The 20,881-nt window shown below is 39.4% G+C and overlaps 1 protein-coding gene across 1 annotated transcript in view; it reads right to left on the minus strand.

The window, feature by feature from the left end:
* Positions 1–5,208: 5,208 nt before the first annotated feature.
* CFAP95 (cilia and flagella associated protein 95) overlaps positions 5,209–20,881 on the minus strand; it is a gene marked incomplete at both ends in the record, with an annotated part of 67,291 nt that continues 51,618 nt past the window's right edge. Inside the window, 2 exons of the mRNA XM_079790314.1 lie at positions 5,209–5,394; positions 18,997–19,054. Of these exons, the coding sequence (XP_079646440.1) occupies positions 5,209–5,394; positions 18,997–19,054 (244 nt within the window). The remainder of the gene's footprint in view (positions 5,395–18,996; positions 19,055–20,881) is intronic.

Genomic DNA, 20,881 nt, shown 5'->3' on the forward strand with positions numbered 1-20,881 from the left:
ATTTATTAACTTGATTTGATACATTAATCACTGTAAAATGTTAGAGAAGTGCATCATACATAATTTGTCATATGCACTTCGAAGTTCTCGCATGGTTTTAGGAAATCGCTTCCTCTCTCAGCACCTGTGCTTTCCCACCAGGAAAATAACAAGTTAGATTGGAGGATCTCTGGGTTCCTTCCAGATCTGAAATCCTAAATGCAGACCAGCAGACCATGTCTCAGTGAGGGGAACATTAATGCCAGGACCGTATTCTTATTTGCTTTAGGAGCTGAATTAAACATTAGCTCTGTTCGAAGTGGGGATGATACCGTTGTAATTATTTAGTTATTAATAACAGAAAAGGAACAAAGGGAAGGCATTATAGGCATGTTCCCTGCAAAACACTGGAGGAGGGAACCACATAGGGAAGATAGACGCATGCCCAGTAAAGCTGAGATGGCATAGGGAAGATACTGGCCTGCCAATCACACCTGGCGATAGAGATGGCTGGCCAGAATGGGCGTGGCCACTGCAAGCGCATGAAGATTTGGAATACATAATCCCCCGAACAAAGAAGCTCCAGCTCTTGTGCTCTCTTGGACTCTTGGGCTCTTGGGACTCTTGTTGTTCGGGAAGTGTGCTCTCTTGGGTACTTGGATTTGCCGGTATGGCCCACAGCCAAGTGGACCCCAATGCAATGGACTGAGGGACTGCAGCGGGCAACACAAGCTAAGCTAGCCTGATGCTGGACTGGACCTGGATTCAACATGGAAAGGAACCTCTGGACACTGACTCTGATTTTAGCTCTACTGAAGCCCCAGTTACACTTCTTCTATGACTGGACTAAGGGAAATGGGACTGGAAACCCAGGGGAATTGTACCACGGAACTAAGGCTTTCTACTACATCTCATCCTCCCCTGGGGACCTCTGGGGTGCTTATTACAGCAGTACCCCAAGAACCCCACCCCCAGCAGCAACAGGGGAGACGAAGCACGCCCCCTCCATTAACAGGGAGTGGAGGGCAGTTGGTGGTTGATTTACAAATAGTGAGATTTACAAGTTTTTCCTCATTACAAACCATGCGTTGGTCAATGAGGCAATTTCCATGTATGCATAAAGATAGGAAAACATGAGTTGTGAACTTCTATCCTGTATCTGCTTCTTGGACTTCGGGTTAAAAGAAGGGAGCTCCTTCCTTTATATCTTCCAGTAGAGGGAGCCAGACTTTAAGCATTAAACAAGAGTATAATTTATTCCATAGAAATGTTTGCCTAATCTAGAAAAAAACACACACACCAGTATTTTGATACTGAATCCTCATTTCTAGGTCTTATATATAAAACAATAGAAATTGTATCATAGAGGCCACCACTAATTCTCCAAAAGACCAGAATTTTCCTAGTAATAAATATTTTTTAATCCTATCAATTTCATCAGAAGTGGTAGGATTTTTACAAGCATTTATTCAGCTTATTAGTATCTGAGTTCGAGTTTTAAAACATGTACACTATAAAAGTATCACAACAGCTAGATAATTGTTTTATATGTTTTTATTGATTTCAGAAAGGAAGGGAGAGGGAGAGACAGAAACATCAATGATGAGAGAGAATCATCAATCAGCGGCCTCCTGCATGCTCCCCACTGGGGATCTGGCCCACAACCCAGGCATGTGCCCTGACCAGGAATCGAACCGTGACCTCCTGGTTCATGGGTTGATACTCAACCATTGAGCTACATTGGTTGGATGGTAATTGTTTTGTTTGTTTTTTTTAGAGGGGACTTTTTTATTTATAGTAAAGAGAAAAGTCTTTTTCTTTTTTAGTGAGATATAACTGACATATAAAATTATACTGGTTTTAGTTGTACAACATGATTTGGTATATGTTTATATTGATAAATGATTGCCTCAATAATTTTAGTTAACATTCATCACCACACATAATTATAATTTTTCCTTGTGATGAGAACTTTAAGATTTACACTTTTAGCAACTTTCAAATATATAATATTGTGTTGCTAACTATACTCACCATGCTGTACATTACTTCCTAAGAACTTGTTTGTTTTACAACCGGAAGTTTATACCTTTTGGCTACATTCATTCATTTCATCCACACCCCCTCTGACAACCACCAGTCTGTTTTCTGAATCTATGAGTTCTGTTTGTTTATTTGCTTTTTTTTTTTAATTCTCATACTAGTAGGATTGTACAGTATTTGTCTTTCTCTGTCTGATTTATTTCACTTAGCATAATGCCCTCAAGGGCCATTTATGTTTTTACAAACGGCAGGAGTTCCTTATTTTTCTTTTTATGGCTGAATAATATTCCATTGTGTAGTATATGTCACATTTTCTTTATCATTCATCTGTTGTGGACACTTAGGTTGTTTCCATGTCTTGGCTATTGTAAACAATGCTGCAATGAACATGGGGGGGGGGTGAGCATATATCTTTTCAAGATAGTAATTTTATTTCCTTTGAATAAATACCCAGAAGAGGAATTGCTAGTTCATATGATGGTTCTATTTTTAAGTTTTAGAAGAGCCTCCATATTATTCCCCATAGTGACTGCACCATTTACATTCCTATCAATACAGCACAAAGGTTCCTTTTTCTCCACATTCCCACCAACACTTGTTATCTATTGTCTTTTTTGATGATAGCCATTCTAACAGGTGTGAAGTGATCTCCCGTTGTGGTTTTGATTTGCATTTTCCTGATGATGAATAATGTTGAATATCTTTTCATGTACCTGTTGGTCACTGGCATGTAGTGTTTGGGAAAATGTCTCTTTAGTTCCGCTGCCCATTTTTTAAACAAAATTTTTATTGAGTTTTATACAGTCTTCATATATTTTAAATATTAACTCTACAAGTTATATCATTTGCAAATACTTTCACCCATTCTGCAGGTTGCCTTTTTTTATTTTGTTGAGGGTTTCCTTTGATGTACGGAACATTTTTTATGTAGCCCCACTTGTTTAGTTTTGGCTTTGTTGCCTTTGATTTTGGTGTCAAAGCAAAAAAAAAATCATCATTATTATCAATGTAAAGGAGTTTGCCCCCGATGTTTTCTTCTAGGGGTTTTAGGACATCAGGTCTTACATTCAAGGCTTTAATCCATTTTAGTTGATTGTTGGGTATGGGTAAGATATGGTTCCAGTTTCTTTTTCTTTTTCTTTTTTTTTTTTTTTTTTTTGCATGGGTGCTGTCCAGTTTTCCCAGCACATTTTTAAAAGAGACTATCCTTTCCCCATTGTATATTCTTGGCTGAAAAGTTGTAAACAACAGTATTTTGGTTTGACCATGAAAGAGAAAACAGCTTGTAGACTATAGCCTTCATTCCCTTGTGCAGGAAAGTTTACATACTTTGAAAGAATGAGTACTACTCTCTTGAGAAGTGTTCTGGTTTGAACTGAATCCCCCTCGCCCCCCAATCTCATATGTTGAAATTCTAACCCCTGGTACCTTACAATATGACCCTATTCAGAAATAGGGTCATTGCTGATATAATTAGTTAAAATGAGATAATACTAAACTAGGCTGGAACCCTACTCCAATATGACTATTGTCCCTATAAGAAGGAAAATTTGGACACATATGCACACAGAGAGAATGCCATGTCAAGATGAAGACAGAGATTGGGGTGATGCCAGCAGTACATATATATATCCACACACACATAATACACACACTTATGTACACAGGGTGTCCCCAAAAATGTATACACACTTTAACAGCTGATAGCTCAATTTTGAAAATTAAATATGTTTTAATAAACACTGCCCTTATAATTATTCAAAGTGTGTGTATACATTTTGTTGGGACACCCTATATACAGACACAGTTTAAAGTAGCAAGAAATTCTAGTAAAACTTTGCTGGTAAATACCGACCTGGCATATCTGCATTTTTGTTAATCCTCCACCAGAGGATTTTTTTCCATTGTTTTTTATAAAAAGTGGAAGGGAAAGGAGAAAAGTGGGGGCTGGAGAGAGAGAGAGAGAGAGAGAGAGAGAGAGAGAGAGAGAGAGAGAGAGAGAAACATTGATGTGGGAGAGACACATCAATTGGTTGCTTCCCGCATGCACCCCAACCAGGCTGGGGATGGAACCTGCCACCCATGTACATGTCCTTGACTGGGAATCAAACCTGAGACCCCTCGGTGCAGCGGGGCTGAGGCTCTAACCACTTAGAAACACCAGCCAGGGCTGCATTTTCTTTACTAATTATCATTTCTCCATTCACAAGGCTTATAGGTTTTCTCATATTTGCTAATCAAGAGTTGGAGGCAGTGCTAAATTGCACTTATTATGAAATGGATTTATTTTTAAAAGACATAATGAGAATAAATTTAGCCTCAGCTGACCAAATAATTAAACCCATCCACAGAAGAAATTAGAGTCCAAATGCACCTCAAAGATCAACTAGAATTTATTTATGTAACCCTGGGCAAATTACTTAAACGTCTGTTGGTCTCTGTTTGCTCACCTATAAAATTGGAGGGTGAGTCAAAACAACTTCCAGAATTTCTTCTAAATACAACACTAGATGATTGGACTTTCCCATCAAACCCCTAAAGTTTCACCAAGATTCTGTCTACATCTCTGCTATTACATACACTAAAAAGGTGTTATCTTGAATAAGGAAAAATACTGTGCTGAATAAACCATCCACAGTGCAGCTAGCCATCATAAGAAATCAAAGTCCACAGACACTTCTCCAACACACACACACACACACACACACACACACACACACACACACACACACACTCAACATTATTGTAGTGCCAGTGTTATCCAAATTTCCACCATTGGAGTTTCATGTCAAATCTGAATGTCACCTTTATTTTCATTCACTTAACAGTGGAATTTGTTAGCTCACTTTTTAAAAATTAGCCACACCCTAATCATAAGCATGATTGTCCTAACTTTTATGCATTTTTTCTAATAAAATTCAAATAAATACAGTCCATAAATAAAATAAAATTCCACCAACTATCTAGAATTGTGTTGTATACCTTCAGTGGTATGCATATTAAACTGTGAAAAATGCCAGAGTAGCTTATGAAAAGAAGATTATACACACTGGTCTAGAATATAAGGTTTTGATTTTAAAGAAAACTACTAAAGTATTATTTCCATTGCATTTATTAGGATAAAAAATCATCAACTGCTAAATCAATTATGCTTTCATTAGTTAGAGAATCTGATTTCATAAATTATTATGAAAATGGGAGAATAGGACCACCGGTTGATGGATAGAGTTCTTTTTTGACATCTGCATTAGCGTAAATCCCACTCTCGTCATGCCAAGTGTTGATGCCAAATCTTTTGGAACCATTTAGATCTGTGAACTGAGAACGGCATTTTCTGTGGACTATTGAGTAATCATCTTGACAAGGGTAATCCTATAGGAGGGGGAAAAGAGAAGTGATACTGAATAACTGAAATATGTAAAAAGGAGTGATGTTTAAAAGCCGATCTTTAGTATGTTAGTCTTACTATGAACAAAGGTTAATTTTCAAACAATTGATTAATTTAACCTCTCAAATTACAAATACCTCAATGAGAAAAAAGGCTATTGCATTTATAAGTACTTATAATTCTGAAAGAAGAAACTAGTTCATGATTGTTTTATGAAACTAAAAATAAATTGTTATACATTTAAAATTGTTCTAACCCATAAATTTACAGATAAAATTCTATGATCATCTACGTAAGCCCCAAGCAATTACAATTTATCTACCATTCAACACCTTTTTAAAATTAATGTGTTATAATTATTCCAAAGAATAATATCTTGGGCTAGATCTTTAATAACTGCTATCAATTCACACTTGTCAGTAAATGCCAAGTTCAAAGATTTATTCCTATGAGAAATTTACCTCAGCATAATCCAGTATAATGTTTAAGGTATTTACCCTTAGAGCACTTCATAAAAGCTTCTAATATATATATATATATATATATATATATATATATATATATATCCAGCGACCAGAATGACCAGAACAACCAGTAGCTATGACGCACACTGCAGCAGCCAACCAGCCTGATCTGGGCCCTGACGGCCCCACTCTCATCCAGCCCTGCCCACAATCGGCCCCCAACACCCCAATTGGGGGCAGGGCCAGCCAGCCAACCACCTGCAGCCCCTCCTCCCCACTGTCCCAGCCCAATGGGGCCCCATCAGGGTGGGCCAGCTGAACCCCACCTGTGCATGAATTCGTGCACCGGGCCTCTAGTAATAAAATAAGACATTATTATTGACCATTTCCCAAAGGAAACAATGATTCTTTTAGATTACATCAAGGGTAATGACAGATAACGAACATAAAGCCCTTGAACTGATTATATAATTTCTTCCTTTAATTGGTACAAATTTTAAAGTACTAGAACAATATTGAAATTAAATCATCAAAATCTATAAAACAATGAAAGAACATCTAAACATAGTTCAAATCTTAGATTGGTTTTATTGAAAACAATTTAAAACTTTAACCAAATGTTCAACCATAACAATCATTATAGTGTCTATTTATTTACCGAGTGCCATGGGCATAGTAGATGAGTGTTTATATCTTTTAATTCATAACAGGGCTCTGAAGTACAAACTACTGCTCTCATTTTACATATAAGAAAAGATAATTTGCTCAAAATCTCATTAGGGGGGAATTTAAAGAATGCCAATATTAAGTGACTCAGCCAGGACTTCAAACTAACCAACTAACTATAAGATCCATTATCCCTCCAGGATCCTCATGAAATTCTTAATAATTAAGAGATGAAAAGAAATATAAACAATAAAATCCTAAACCTACATCTTATCCATGTTCCTTTCTACATAGTTTGGGCTTTTGCTTTTTGTTGTTGGGGTCTATTCTGGGGGGGGCTCATTTGTTTATTTGCTTTTGATCAGGTAGAGGCCCTTTAAAATAGATTTTAAGCATCACTGGCCAAAACTGCCTTCTCAGAGGGAGGCAGGATCTGCTATTCCTACCCCAGCTGCCATCAAACTGAAGAGAGTGTCAAATGAAAGGTCAATGTGTTCCTTTAGCACCTCTTATGCAAAGACGATGATTCATTTTGATAATGTGAATGACAAGATTAAATGTGATGTTTTAGGAAAAGGATTCTGGTATCAGAAGCTACTAAAGATGGAAGGTAGAAAAAACTGGATTTAGGAAGTGCAATTAGAATTGGATCTCAACTATTTACAATATCAACTGATGGATAAATAAACAAAATGTGGTCTATTCACACAATGAAATATTACTTGGCAATACAAGGAATAATTGATAGGTGCTATAACATAGAAAACATTATGCCAAGTGATAAAAGCTAAACCAAAATACCACGCAGTATATGATTTCTTATATAAAATGTACAAAATAGGCAAGTACACAGAGGAAAAAAGTAGTTTTTCAGGAGATGGGGAAGAATGAAGAGTGACTATTAATGGATGTGATGGCTAATTTTCTGTGTCAACTTCACTGGATCATGGGTACCCAGATACACACACACACACACACACACACACACACACACACACACACACACACCTTGTCATTTAACTCACAGACTTACAGACTTCAGAATATCAATGACCAAACCTGGAAAAATCAGCTCATAGAGTTCTTCAAATGTGAAGAAAAATATGCTTTGCCTATAAGGCTTCAACAAGAGCTGGAAAAAAGATCAGGAATATAAGGAAGAGTCTGTCTGGAGAATGTAGGAAGAAGAAAATAAGGGAAAAGGATAGCAGAAACAGTTTCCTAATGTACCCATCCCTATCTAGACTTTAATCAGGCAGAGTCTCTTTGACTTGAACACACAGAAGTATCTATAATAATCTATAATAATAAAAGCATAATATGCTAATTAGACCAGACGTCCTTCTGGACAACCTTCCGGACAAAGCCGGGGCTGTGAGGGAAGTCCGGGTCCCAGGTGCCAAAGGGAAGCTGGTGCTGGCAGCTGGGAGAAGTCAGGCCTACTCTTGCATGAATTTCATGCATCGGGCCTCTAGTCTATATATATATAAGCTTAAGCAACCAGCCAGTACCTATGATGCACACAGACCACCAGGGGGCAGACACTCAACTCAGGAGATGCCGAGCTGCAGTCACTTGGCGGTGGCGGTTCTCAGATGACACACCCGGAACCAGGGAGGAGGGAGCCCGATTCCGGGGTGCGTCACCCAAGAACCCCCCTCTCGCAATCCAGGACCCCTCAGGGAATGCCGGAGAGCCGGTTTCAGCCCGATCCCCGCAGGCCAGGCCGAGGGACCCCAGTGGTACAAGAATCCATGCACCAGGCCTCTAGTATTAAATAAATGAGAAAAATGGCAGAAAGGCATGTGGGGTCTTCTCCTGGCTCCCACCTCTTATGAGAACTCTTGAAACAAAACACATCTCAGGCTGCCCTTTCATTTGCCTGGGGCATATACCCAAGCTGGTAGAGCAGCATGGTCAGGCAGACGGAGGCTCCGAGAGTCATCAATCCTGAGCCACTTTTGGTATCTTGTGGCATAAACAAGACCCTGAATAACTGCAAGTCTGCAGAGGGGGTTCAGCTCTCAGTTTCAGAATTAGATCTGGGAATGATTAGGAATCAGAGAAGGTTTCTGTGGGACCAACAGTATCTGTGGGAGTGGAAATAACGCTGAATAATCCCAAACATGCCATGAGGGTTACAACAAAGTCCAGAGAGAAAGCAAGAGAAATAGAAAAGAATGACAGTTAACAAAGCCCACAGACCAGAGCCACTAATGCCAGCAAAGAAAAGAGCAACCAGGTGGACTAGGCATATCATCACAGAGACCAGAACAGGCACAAAAAATGCCACTCAAAAATACCCTATTCTTCCCCCCTGGCATCAGGATACTAAATGGTATCCCTCTCTCCATATACCTGGACACCACCCTTGGGAGAATTGCAGTTATTATTGCTGTGTAACAGGCCAACCTACACGTAGCATGAGAAACAATGGCCATTTTCAGATTCTTTGGGTCAGGAATTTGGAAAAGGTACATCAAAGACAGCATCTCTGCTCCACAGTGTCTGGGGTCTCAGCTAGGAAGTCCTGAATGGGGGTGGGGGGAGGTAACTTAGGGCCGGGGCTGGAAACCTCTCTCATTCCAATTGGTAGTTGATGTTGGCTGTCTGCTGGGACCCCAGCTAGGGCCGTTGACTTGGAACAACCTCACAGGTTCCCTCACGTACATGCTTAGGCTTCTTCATGGCATGATAACTGGGTCTGAGAGTGAGGGTGGCACAAAGAGAACCAGGAGCTTTTATCACCTGACCTCAGACGTCACAAGCATCACTCCCACCATAGTCCCAGTTCACCCAATTGCAGGGGAGGTAATACAGATTCTGCCTCTCCATTAAAATCACACTACAAGAGCATGTGAGGTGGCAGGTATGTTGCAGCCATTTTGGGACAATAACAATCTGCCACAGGGAGAAAAATAGGGAGTGTTAAGGTTCCCAAGGCTACCCTTAGATTCAATGACTTGCTAGGAGGACTCACAAGACTCAACATATAGTGGTACTAGGGGCTATGATTTATTCAGCAAATGGATACAAAGCAAAATGAGCAAAGGGAAAAGGCATGCAAACTGAAGTCCAGAGGAAACCAGGTGCAAACTTCCAAGAGTCCTTTCTCAGTGAGTCACACAGGATGCACCTAATTACCCCAGCAATGAGTTTGTGAAATGCTCTCTACTGGGGAAGCTCATTAGAAACGTAGTGGACCAAATTTTTGTGAGAGGCTGGTCACATAGGCACCCTCTGCCTTGAACATACCGAAATCCCAGTCTTGCAGAAGGAAAGCAGGTGTTCAGCATAAACCATTTGTTGGCACAGTTTAGGCACAGTGAACCATTTTTATTAGGGAATCTTATCTGCAAAGTCAAGTTTCTAGATGCCAACCAAAGGCCAACCTTATAAGCAGGTTTTTTTTAACAGGTAGCAGTCTCAGTTCTGCTATGTTAGTCCTTTACTACAAAGAGGGGATGGGAAAGGATCTCTAAGAGTTTTTCAAGGGAGATTAAACACTTCTTATAGGAACTTTTTATATTATGGAATCAGGCTACTCTTTAAATGGATTGAAGAGTGTGTGTTTTCCCTCTGGTGGTGGGCTTGGGAAGAAGGCCAGTGATCAGGCACATTTCTTTCCTATGCATATGTGAGTTGCAGACAGTTGCTGTATTTTCAACACCCTAACCTAATAATGAAATGTTTACTCAACGTCAATTTAGTGGGAGTGCGAAGAAGTGTTTAGAAATTGTGTACAGAAACAGATTTTTGAAGTACCACATGTTGTTGGCTGGTCCATTATTCTCGTGCTTCAGAGACCCTGAGTTCTGACAAAGTTCATTTATGATAGAACCACCACTGCAAGCTTTCCTGAGCCCTTCAGGGAGATGAGGGTAACTGGGAACAGGTATCTGAGCTGGGCAGAGCCAAACTGGAGGAGACATTTCAGAGGAAAAAGGTAGAGGACTTCCCTGGCTAAGTGTGTAAAGAATCAGAGATGTTCCATAGCCTCAAACCTATGGGAGAGGTAACACTATTAAAAAGAATAAGACAGACATGGAGATGGGGAGAACTTGTTTCAGGAGGAGGAGATGAGTCAGATTTTAGACATTTTTAATTAGAGATGACATCAGCACAAAATCTTTATTTGGAAGGCAGTGCTGTGGAACAGATGGCCTGGAGGGAGGTCTGTGCCCTATGCACAGCAGTGATCATTGACTGGGAAAAATAGCTATAAAGAACATTATCGGGATCATGAATTATATTTGAATACAGACTGTGGATGACATAATTATACTGCATCAACTTTCCTGAGGTTGAACACTTTACCATGGCTATAAAATCCTGTTCTTAGGAAAAGCATGAATTATTTAGAGATAAAGTACCACAATGTCTCCAGCCTAATGGTAAACAATTGGTGACTCTGAGTCAAGATTATATGGGAGCTCCCTGTGCTATTTTTGCAACTTTCCTGTAAATTTGAAATTAGATAAAAATATGTTTCCCCAAAAAAGTGATGGTCAGGGAGCCATGGAGTAGATGAATTCTCTGAGATTGTAGAAAATGAGAGAAGCAGGGTGCTGGTATCCAAATCTTGGGGACACAGAAGGAGAGATATGGAGTGTGTTGCAATGTCATAGATTCTGAAGGGAGAGGGAGGTTGAAGAATGCAGTAGTAGCCCAAAAATGCTCACTTCTAAAGAAACTTCATAGAGAGCAAGACCTGATAAAAAATAACCAACAGTAAGGATCAATCTCTCATCATCTCTAAGGGTACTGTTTTAGGGAGGGTCTAGACCGTTGAATGGCCTGTCCTGCATGGTTCAGTGGTTGAGCATTGATCCATGAACCAGGAGGTCACTGGTTTGATTCCTGGTCAGGGCACATGCCTGGGTTGTGGGCTCGATCCCCAGTAGGGGGTGTGCAGGAAGCAGATGATTCTCTCTCATCACTGATGTTTCTATCTCTCTCTCCCTTTCCCTTCCTCTCTTAAATCAATAAAAATATATTTTAAAAAAGAAAGTAAGTTGAATGAAATGTTCTGATAAAAGATGGAAAAATAAAGAGCATCAGATAAAGGAACACTGAGCACTGAGGGCAACAGACCCTGCAGAATCAGAAACCACTAAGGTGCAACAAGAGAATCACTATAGAAAAAATTCTGTCTTAAAATTAAGAACATGTTCTTCTTCCTTTTCTTCTTTTTAACATATCATAGAAAGGCGGGTTAGGATGTTACAGGAGGGTCCTCTTGGTCAATAGTGCCCCCAATTGACTTTCCTTCATTATGAAGGACAAATAGAATATGGTTATACCATTTATATCAGTAAAATGTATCCATGTATCTTTAAGTTATAGGTATCTATTGTACTGTTAGATACCCAATCCCTCCTCACCCCATCCCCATCACTCCTTGAGTGTTATATTCTTACACAAGGCACCATTATTTCCCAAACCTTCTTTTTTTCCAGAATAAAATTATATTGCTATTTTTTAGTCAAAAGATACCCAGTACTCACCCAGTTTTTCCCAATCTTCCAAGGGACTGTTCTCTGGTTATTCTTATTTGATTTCATGCTTTTTCTTTAGGGCCTTTTATTTTTGATAGTTTTATTTTCAAGGTCATTTTCCATTTTAGACCTGCCTTCTGAATATCAGTAACTCTAATTTACTATTATAAGATACTTTAAAAGCATAGCTCAATTCCTCCATCCAGATCATCCATAAAAATGCATAATGGGTTATGTTTCCTGGCCAAATCAGTCACTGTGAACTAACCTTGTGTCCACCATTACAAACAGCTATTAGCCACCTGGCATTTATGCAACAAAGACCATTCTACCCTAGCAAGCCTATAAGTGTGCTCATTTAGGGTTCTCCAGTTACTCTTGAAAGACATTTTAGGCAGCAAACTTATTAATGTGAATGTCACATTGGATGGAATGAAAGTAGACATAATAGTAGACTGCAGTGATATTTCGTTTCATTATTTTCAGTATACATCATGTATAAAATTCTTTAGCACTTATATGCATTTGACTAAAGACCTGTCTTCCCCTAATAAGGTTGTCTTCTAAGCACACATGCAGAGGGATGTGGGAGGAAAAGAAAATTCCCTTAGAGCTAAATCTACTTTATCAACCCTGGGATCACAGGGCATAGGCATCTCAGACAGATCCCTTCATTCATCTCCTTCACTACTTATAAAATGATGTCATTTCTATTGGGCATTTTTTTCTCCTTATGATTTAATTACAAACATAAGAGTAATTGGCAAATACAGCAATATTAAATATATAACTAATTATATATATTTTTGTTACATATTTAAGAAACATTAATCAAACTTTTTTATTTGATACTAGAGGCCCAGTACACAAAATTCATGAATGGGGGTGTGTTGTCCCTCAGCCTAGCCTGCACCCTCTCCAATCTGGGACATCCCTCTCACAATCCAGGACTGCTGGCTCCCAACTGCTTGCCTGCCTGGGGTCCCAGATTGGAGAGGGTGCAGGCTGGGCTGAGGGACCACGCCCCCCCCTCCCCGTGCACGGATTTTGTGCACCGGGCCTCTAATATTAACAATAACAGGGTGGGCTAGCTTCTAAATATGGGTGTTGGAAATCAAACTACCAGACAGCAGGAAGGAAGGGTGGAGCCAAAGACTTGTCCCCTGTCCTAAAGGCTCACAGCCAGCCATGGACCAGTCCTCCAACCTACCTTCTCTGAATCTTTTCCTCTCTTTTGGTTCTTTGGGAAAAGGATGGGGAAGCTTTTAAAAGACAATATCTTTCATTGAAATTGGGTGAGCCATAATAAGTACCCAGTGCAAAAAGTGGAGTTCTGAAGATGTAGCTGGCAATTCTCATTCGTTTCTCTCCTTGGAAATAATTCCATAACTTTCTCATACTCTGTATTTCCTTACTTATGTCTAGAGCTATGGTATGATAAGTTGCATTTTCTTTAAGCTTCCCACAATGCTGTCCCACTTCATGCAAATATGCATTTAAGCAAATGTAAGAGCCCATCATATAAAAATTGATAAAAGTCTCAATTCATGCACAAAGTTTGAAGTAGTATGAATCCAGATATTTTAAGATTGTATAATTGCAAAAGTGGTAGCCTGAGTGAGTGGTGAACTATTTATGCTAAGGCCATATGGTAAAATTCCTAGCATGTAAAAAATTACCTAGCATGTAAAAAAAGTTAGTATTTTATGAAGTATACTAGAGGCCCGGTGCACGAATTCATGCACTGGTGGAGTCCCTTGGCTTGGTCTGTACCCTCTCACAATCCAGGACTCCTCGAAGGATGTCAGAGAGGCCAGGCTGAGGGACCGCACTGGTGCACGAATCCGTACAACAGGCCTCTAGTATGTATATAAGATCTTTGGTTAATCTCTTCCCGCCCTCCCCCCTCCCTCCTTCCCTCTGAGATTCATCAGTCTGTTCCATGTTTCCATGCCTGTGGTTTCCACTCCTGTGTTAAGCGTCTACCCTCTGGTGGTCAGTGTGTGTCATAGCTACCAGCCATTCAGATAGCCAATCACTTAGGCTTTTATATATATAGATACTTGTTTATATGCAAGATAACCTCAGTCACTATTATGCTGTTATTTAGCCATCCACTTATAATTTAAAATATTTTTGTATCCTATAAGAATGTAATGCAAACATTCATTAAATAGGGGTGCTAAAAAGCAGTGCTAAAAACATGTCTCAAAATCAATTACTTTGGCTTGGAAGTGAAAGAACAAAACTCTAACTAAAGCCAAACAACTGCCATGGCATGTTGTGCTATTAATGTGGAAATAAGCAATGAAGAAATATTAAAAATAATGCTGAAAAAATTAAAAACATAAGTATGTAGCACAATGGCTAAAGATGTATGCACTCAGAGAATACACTCCTATATTTCTGCCTATGGAAAATTCATCTGTTAAGCTTTGTGAGTTTGTAATTATGTCTTCAACTTCATTTTGTTTAGAGATGAAACCAAATTCCATGTATATAAGGAAACAGGCCTGAATTGCATTTTTATTTTTTATTTTTTAACAAATCTTTATTGTTCAGATTATTACAATTGTTCCTCTTTTTCCCCCCCAATAGCTCTCCTCCACCCAGTTCCCACCCCACCCCATGCCCTTACCGCCCCCCTCCACTGTCCTCATCCATAGGTGTACGATTTTAGTCCAGTCTCTTCCCACACCCCCCACACCCTTTTCCCCCCGAGAATTGTCAGTCCACTCCCTTTCTATGCCCCTGATTCTATTATATTCATTCTGTTCATCAGATTTTTAATTCACTTGATTTTTAGATTCACTTATTGATAGATATGTATTTATTGTTCATAATTTTTATCTTTACCCTTTTCTCCTTCTTCCTCTTCTTACAGAATACTTTTCAGCATTTCATATAATACTGGTTTGACAGTGATGAACTCCTTTAGCTTTTTCTTATCTGTGAAGCTCTTTATCTGACCTTCAATTTTGAATGATAGCTTTGCTGGGTAGAATAATCTTGGTTGTAGGTTCTTGCTATTCATCACTTTGAATATTTCTTGCCACTCCTTTCTGACCTGCATAGTTTCTGTTGAAAAATCAGCTGACATTCATATGGGTACTCCCTTGTAGGTAACTAACTGTTTTTCTCTTGCTGCTTTTAATATTCTCTCTTTGTCTTTTTCTCTTGGCATTTTAATTATGATGTGTCTTGGTGTGGTCCTCTTTGGATTCCTTTTGTTTAGGGTTCTGTGCACTTCCTGGACTTGTAAGTCTATTTCTTTCACCAGGTAGGGGAAGTTTTCTGTCATTATTTCTTCAAATAGGTTTTCAATATCTTGCTCTCTCTCTTCTTCTGGCACTCCCATAATTCGGATGTTGGTACACTTGAAGTTGTCCCAGAGGCTCCTTACACTATCTTCATATTTTTGGATTCTTTTTGCTTTTGGTTGGGTGTTTTTTGCTTCTTTGTATTTCAAATCTTTGACTTGATTCTTGTGGCCCTCTAGTCTGCTGTTGGATCTCTGTATATTATTCTTTATTTCAGTCAGTGTATACTTAATTTCTAGTTGGTCCTTTTTCATATCCTCAAGGGTCTCACTAAATTTATTGGCCTTTTCTAGAAGATTCTTGAAAAACCTTATAACCATGGTTTTGAACTCTAGATCCAGTAGTTTGCTTTCCTCCATTTCTGTCATTTGTGACATGTTTCTTTGTCTCCGCAATTTGGCTGCTTCCTGTGTTGATTTTGTGTGCTAGGTGGTTTTGTGTGCTAGGTGTCCTATAGGGCCCAGTGGCTTAGCCTCCCCTATTAACTGAGGTGGACACTCTTGGTGCACCCCTTTGTGGGCTGTGTGCACAGTCTTGTTGTAGTTAATCCTTGTTTGTTGTTGGTATCACTGGGAGGAATTGACCTCCAGGCCAATTGGCTGTGAGGATCAGCTGTGTCTACGATGGGAGAACTTCTGTGCTGGAGACACCCTTATGGGGCAAGACTTGCTTCAGTAGGGCTTTGGTCCTCACTGAGTCTGCCCCCTGAGTGTGTCCCTCATGGATCTGAGGAGTTGTAATGTGGATGGTCCCACTCTGACCTCTGGGTACACTGGCTCTTGGATCTCCAAGGAGGTGCAAATTTAGCTCTGCCTGAGGCCACCCAGCAGGAGCTACAGAGAGATCTGCAGATTCCTCCTCTTTGTTTGGGGTTTGGAGGTGCCCAGATGAGACCCAGCTGTGAAGCAATGCAGGCTGCTGTGGAGCCTTGGGCCTTATTTTGGAAGTTCTGGGCTCTCTGACCCAGCTGCAGTTTGTTAGGTAATTTTAGATTGCAAAGGGCCAGGCCATTCATATGCAAAAGCCTCTGCGCACAACTTGGGTGGGGCGGGGTCTCAGGGAATCAACAGGGCAAAGCAAACAGCTATGGCTGATCTTCAGCCCTGCCCTAAGAGGCCCCTGGGTCTCAGTGTCCCTCGGTAATCACTGCAAGCACCTCTGAGAGAAAGCCGCCCTCGAGTTCCGCCCGCTGCCAGATAGTCCAGTTTCTCCCCGTATGAGTCTGGGTCCCCAGAGTTTCGCCCAGAACTGGAGTTCAGAGCAGTCAGGAGCTTGTGTCTCCCTCCTGATTGAAAAAAGACAACCGCGTCCTCAGTTACCAGCCCTTTCCACGAGCGCACGCCTCTGTACTTCTGCACTTTACTCCCACACCTCCTCTGAGTCTCAGTGTGCTTTTCTCTTTCCTTCTAGTTGTAGAATTTCCACTCAGCCAGCCTTCCTGTGGTTCTAGATGATGTCCCTTTTGTCTTTTAGTTGTAATTTTGAAGTGGTTGTGCGAGGCAGCAAGTTCAGGTGTTTACCTATACCGCCATCTTAGTTTCTCCTGAATTGCATTTTTAAGTGACATATTTGTTTCCTTGTGTGTTTTCTGATTATAAAAATCAGGATAAAAAGTGTACAGATGAAGAAAATGACCAACTTTAGTAGCATTTTGACAGTTTCTTCATGTTTTCCTCTATGTTTTACATAGTTTAGATAAAATATATGTTCCATTTTGCATCTTAATGTTTTTCTTAACCTTAAATGAATACTTATCAAGACACTAAGAGCTATCTATGCATGTTATAAAGGCTATAATAACCTGATCATATGATTATAGCATATTCAATTAGTACTATTTCTAATACTAAAACATTATGTATTTTCCAAGTTTAGTCATTATAAGTAATCCAGTGATTAGTATCTCTGCATTTTAAATTATTTTCCTTTGGGGAAATTTCTTAGAAGGAAAATTATTAGATCAAATAGTATCTTGATACATACTGCCAAATTCCTTTCCAGAAAGATTAAAATAATTTACAATTTGCCTGGCAACAGATAAAATAACCCATCTTGTCCTGGCAGGGTGGCTCAGTTGGTCAGAGCATCATCCCATATACCAAAAAGATTGTGGGTTTGATTCCCAGTCAGGGCACATATCCAGGTTGCGGGTTTGATCCCTGGTTGGGGTGCATACTCGAGGCAGTTTATCAATCAGTTCCTCTCCCCCTCCCTCTTTCTCTAAAATCCATTAAAAAAATATCCTTAGGTGAGGATTAAAAAAAAAATCTCACCCCATCTTCACCCCACTGTGTATTAAATGTATAAATTTAATTTTAATTAATTTAGTTTTCCAGTCCTCTAAAATGGTAGTTATTCCCTTTTATTTAAGATTTCTGTTTATCTCTGAGTGTATATTTTTAAAAATTAATGGCTGGAATCTCTCATGGGTTGCAGTCGGATGGCAGCTGGAGTGGGAGTCCAGGCTCAGGTCGGCTGAATGTTTAAGATGGCTTCTTCATTCCTAAGTCAAGCTCAGTAGTGTTTCTCCTCATGGCCTCGCCCTCTAGCCCAGGAGCCTGGATTTCTCATGAGGTAGCTCAGGGCTCCAAGAGACCTGGAAGCAGTCTTTTTAGAAGCTAGGCCTACATCTGGCACAGAGTCACTTTCGCCAGGTTCTATTGATCAAATCAAAAGCCCGATAGTCCAGATTCAAAAGGCAAAGAGACATTCACCTCTTGCTGGGAAAGTGGCCAGCGCAAACAGAAGGCCAGCCATCTTTAGAGACAATCTACCACATCTTTATTGATCTTTGCTAATCTAAACGTTTCCTGATGAAAGTATTATAAATTTGTGTTGCTATAGTAATGTGTATGCTTTCTCTTTTAGAGTTTACTAACCAGTTAGTGCTGATGTGAAGGAAAGATACTGTTTTTCATGTGCTTATTTTGTATTTACTCACCTACTAAATGGTCTTATTTATTTTAATTTATTATTTATTTTATTTAATAATTATTTTAATTAATAATGAATAATATTTATTATTCATTCTTATTTATTTTAATTCCCTAGTATCTTGGTTTTCCTAAGAAGATAATCATACCATCTTAAAATAAAGATAAAATTTTTCTCCTCTTTTTCAATAATCAAATACCTTATCTATTACACTGGTTAAGTCTTCCAGACAAGCCTAATAAGATGCAGCCTTGTTCTGTTTCTGTTGTATAATTTTTAAGTACAAGTATATTAAAGTTATAAACTGGACATATATTATCAACATACACATTTCCCAGAGCTAAATTAAGCCATTTACTTTTATGTGTCGATGCAATACAAATGAATAGAAAGGCAGGTTCTTATTCCAGATAAATTAAATTCAAGGACAGGGACAATAAAACAAGATGAGGAAGAAAGTAACTAATATATTTTGGACACTACAATATTTTCTCCCTGAAATCTATAAACATCTAAAAATAAATCATAACAATAAAACATTCTGTTGACTCCCTCAGAAAATATCTTTAAATAAATATAAAACATCACAAATCTCAGCAATTGTCCTCTCTTCCCAAGCTTGACTATTTGCACTCGATGTACAGAACCATTTTATGTATATAAACAAGTATTAGCATGTGGCTTCACAGCCCTCTTATACTCACAAGTGGCTGATAATCATATGGTGGAGGGTAGTTTTCAGCATATGTCGTCAATGCAGACCTAAGAGGGATAAGTCAATATCTGAGAAAAGAAATACTTCAAAAACAAACACATTTAGATGTTTTAGTGGTGTATACTTTACATAAAATAAAACCATTTCAAGAAGGATTGGCCCCAATAAAATTTTTAAAACCCACAACTGTCTCAGCCTTGTTTATAGTGTTACCTACCACCAGCAGGAGGCCCTTCCTCCATTACTTCCAATTCAGCACCATCCACTCACTACTCTCCTGTGCTAATGATATGCTACCGATCCCAAGGATTTTAAATTATTACCTGAGATCGGGTGCATTCTGGACTTTGGGACTCTCTTTACCACCCATTTTCTGCCCCTCAACCCTTTTTGATCCTATGCCCTATGTTCTCTGCTAGAAGACAACTGAAAAGATAATAGAAGACAACCACGAGGACTGAGATAACATAGCTTCTCCAACTTCCCCCCATTAAACACACAGAAATGCAGATGAAATACACCCCCCCTCCCCAAGTGTATAAGTACAGCCAGGCTCAAAAGGGAAAACTTGAAATGTTGGAAATAAAGAACATACTCATTAGAATGGGAAGCCATAAGCTGATGTCCCAAGGAAAGGGCTGGAGTTTGAACTGCATGTGAAAGAGCAGAAGACATGGTCTTGGGGGTTTCACAGAAGGCAAATTGCTAAACTCTTATTCACAGCCAGGAGTCTGTAAAGGCGGTACCTCCATATAATAGAGACCAAAAAACTACAGTAACCAGTCCAGGGAAACTTGCCAGAAAGTTTCTTTCTGTTTGAAACTGAGGGTGCGGGTTGGGGGGAAATTATTTTCCAATGAGAAATTAAAGCCCTAATTTTCTTTTCTGATAATATTATGAAATGAGATGGTCAAAGAAACTCCACTGGTAATTGCACATCTAAAAATAGTGGATACAGGGAAATTGAAACATTTCAATGCATGGCTGAGCTGGTGGGAAAGTTAGATAGTTCAACAAATAAAGAATTCCAGACTTGGCTGGGTTGGCTCAGTGGATAGAGCATCAGCCCGCAAATGGAAGTGTCCCAGGTTCGATTTCAGTCAAAGGCATGTACTTCAAATGCAGGCTGGATCACTAACCCTGGTCAGGGCACTTGCAGGAGGCAATCAATCAATGTGTTTCTCTCACATCAATGTTTCTCTTTCTCTGTCTCTCCCCCTCCCTTCCTCTCTCTCTAAAAAACAGTGGAAAAACATCCTCAGGTGAGGAATCTATAATAATAAAAGCATAATATGCTAATTAGACCAGATGTCCTTCCGGACGACCTTCCAGATGAAGCTGGGGCTGCAAAGGGAAGCCTGGGTCCCAGGTGCCAGAGGGAAGCCGGTGCCGGCATCTGGGGGAAGGAAGGCCCACTCTTGCACAAATTTCGTGCATCAGGCCTCTAGTAAATAAATAAATAAGAATTCCAAAACAACAAGAAAGTCTAACTCAGAACAGTTAATGGATATAGCACCAATTTTATCTGGTGATAATCACCAATTCCTGACAAGAAGTGGTTTCCAGAGTAGTAGCTTGTTAAAAAATCCAAATAATGTCATGTGCCGCATAATGGCATTTCAGTCAATGATGGACCAAATATATAACAGAGGTTCCATAACATTAAAATGGAGCTGAAAAACTCCTATTGCCTTGTGGTGTTGTAGTCATCATAACATTGTAGTGCAACACATTACTCGTGTGTGTGGTGATGCTGGTGTGAACAAACCTACTGAACTGCTGGTGTATAGAAGTATATATAGCACATACAATTATGTATAGTACATAATATTTGAGAATGATAATAAATGACCATGTTACTTGTTTGTGTATTT

The sequence above is a fragment of the Cnephaeus nilssonii genome (genome assembly GCF_951640355.1).
Source record: "Cnephaeus nilssonii genome assembly, chromosome: 14".
Classification (NCBI taxonomy): Eukaryota; Metazoa; Chordata; class Mammalia; order Chiroptera; family Vespertilionidae; genus Cnephaeus; species Cnephaeus nilssonii.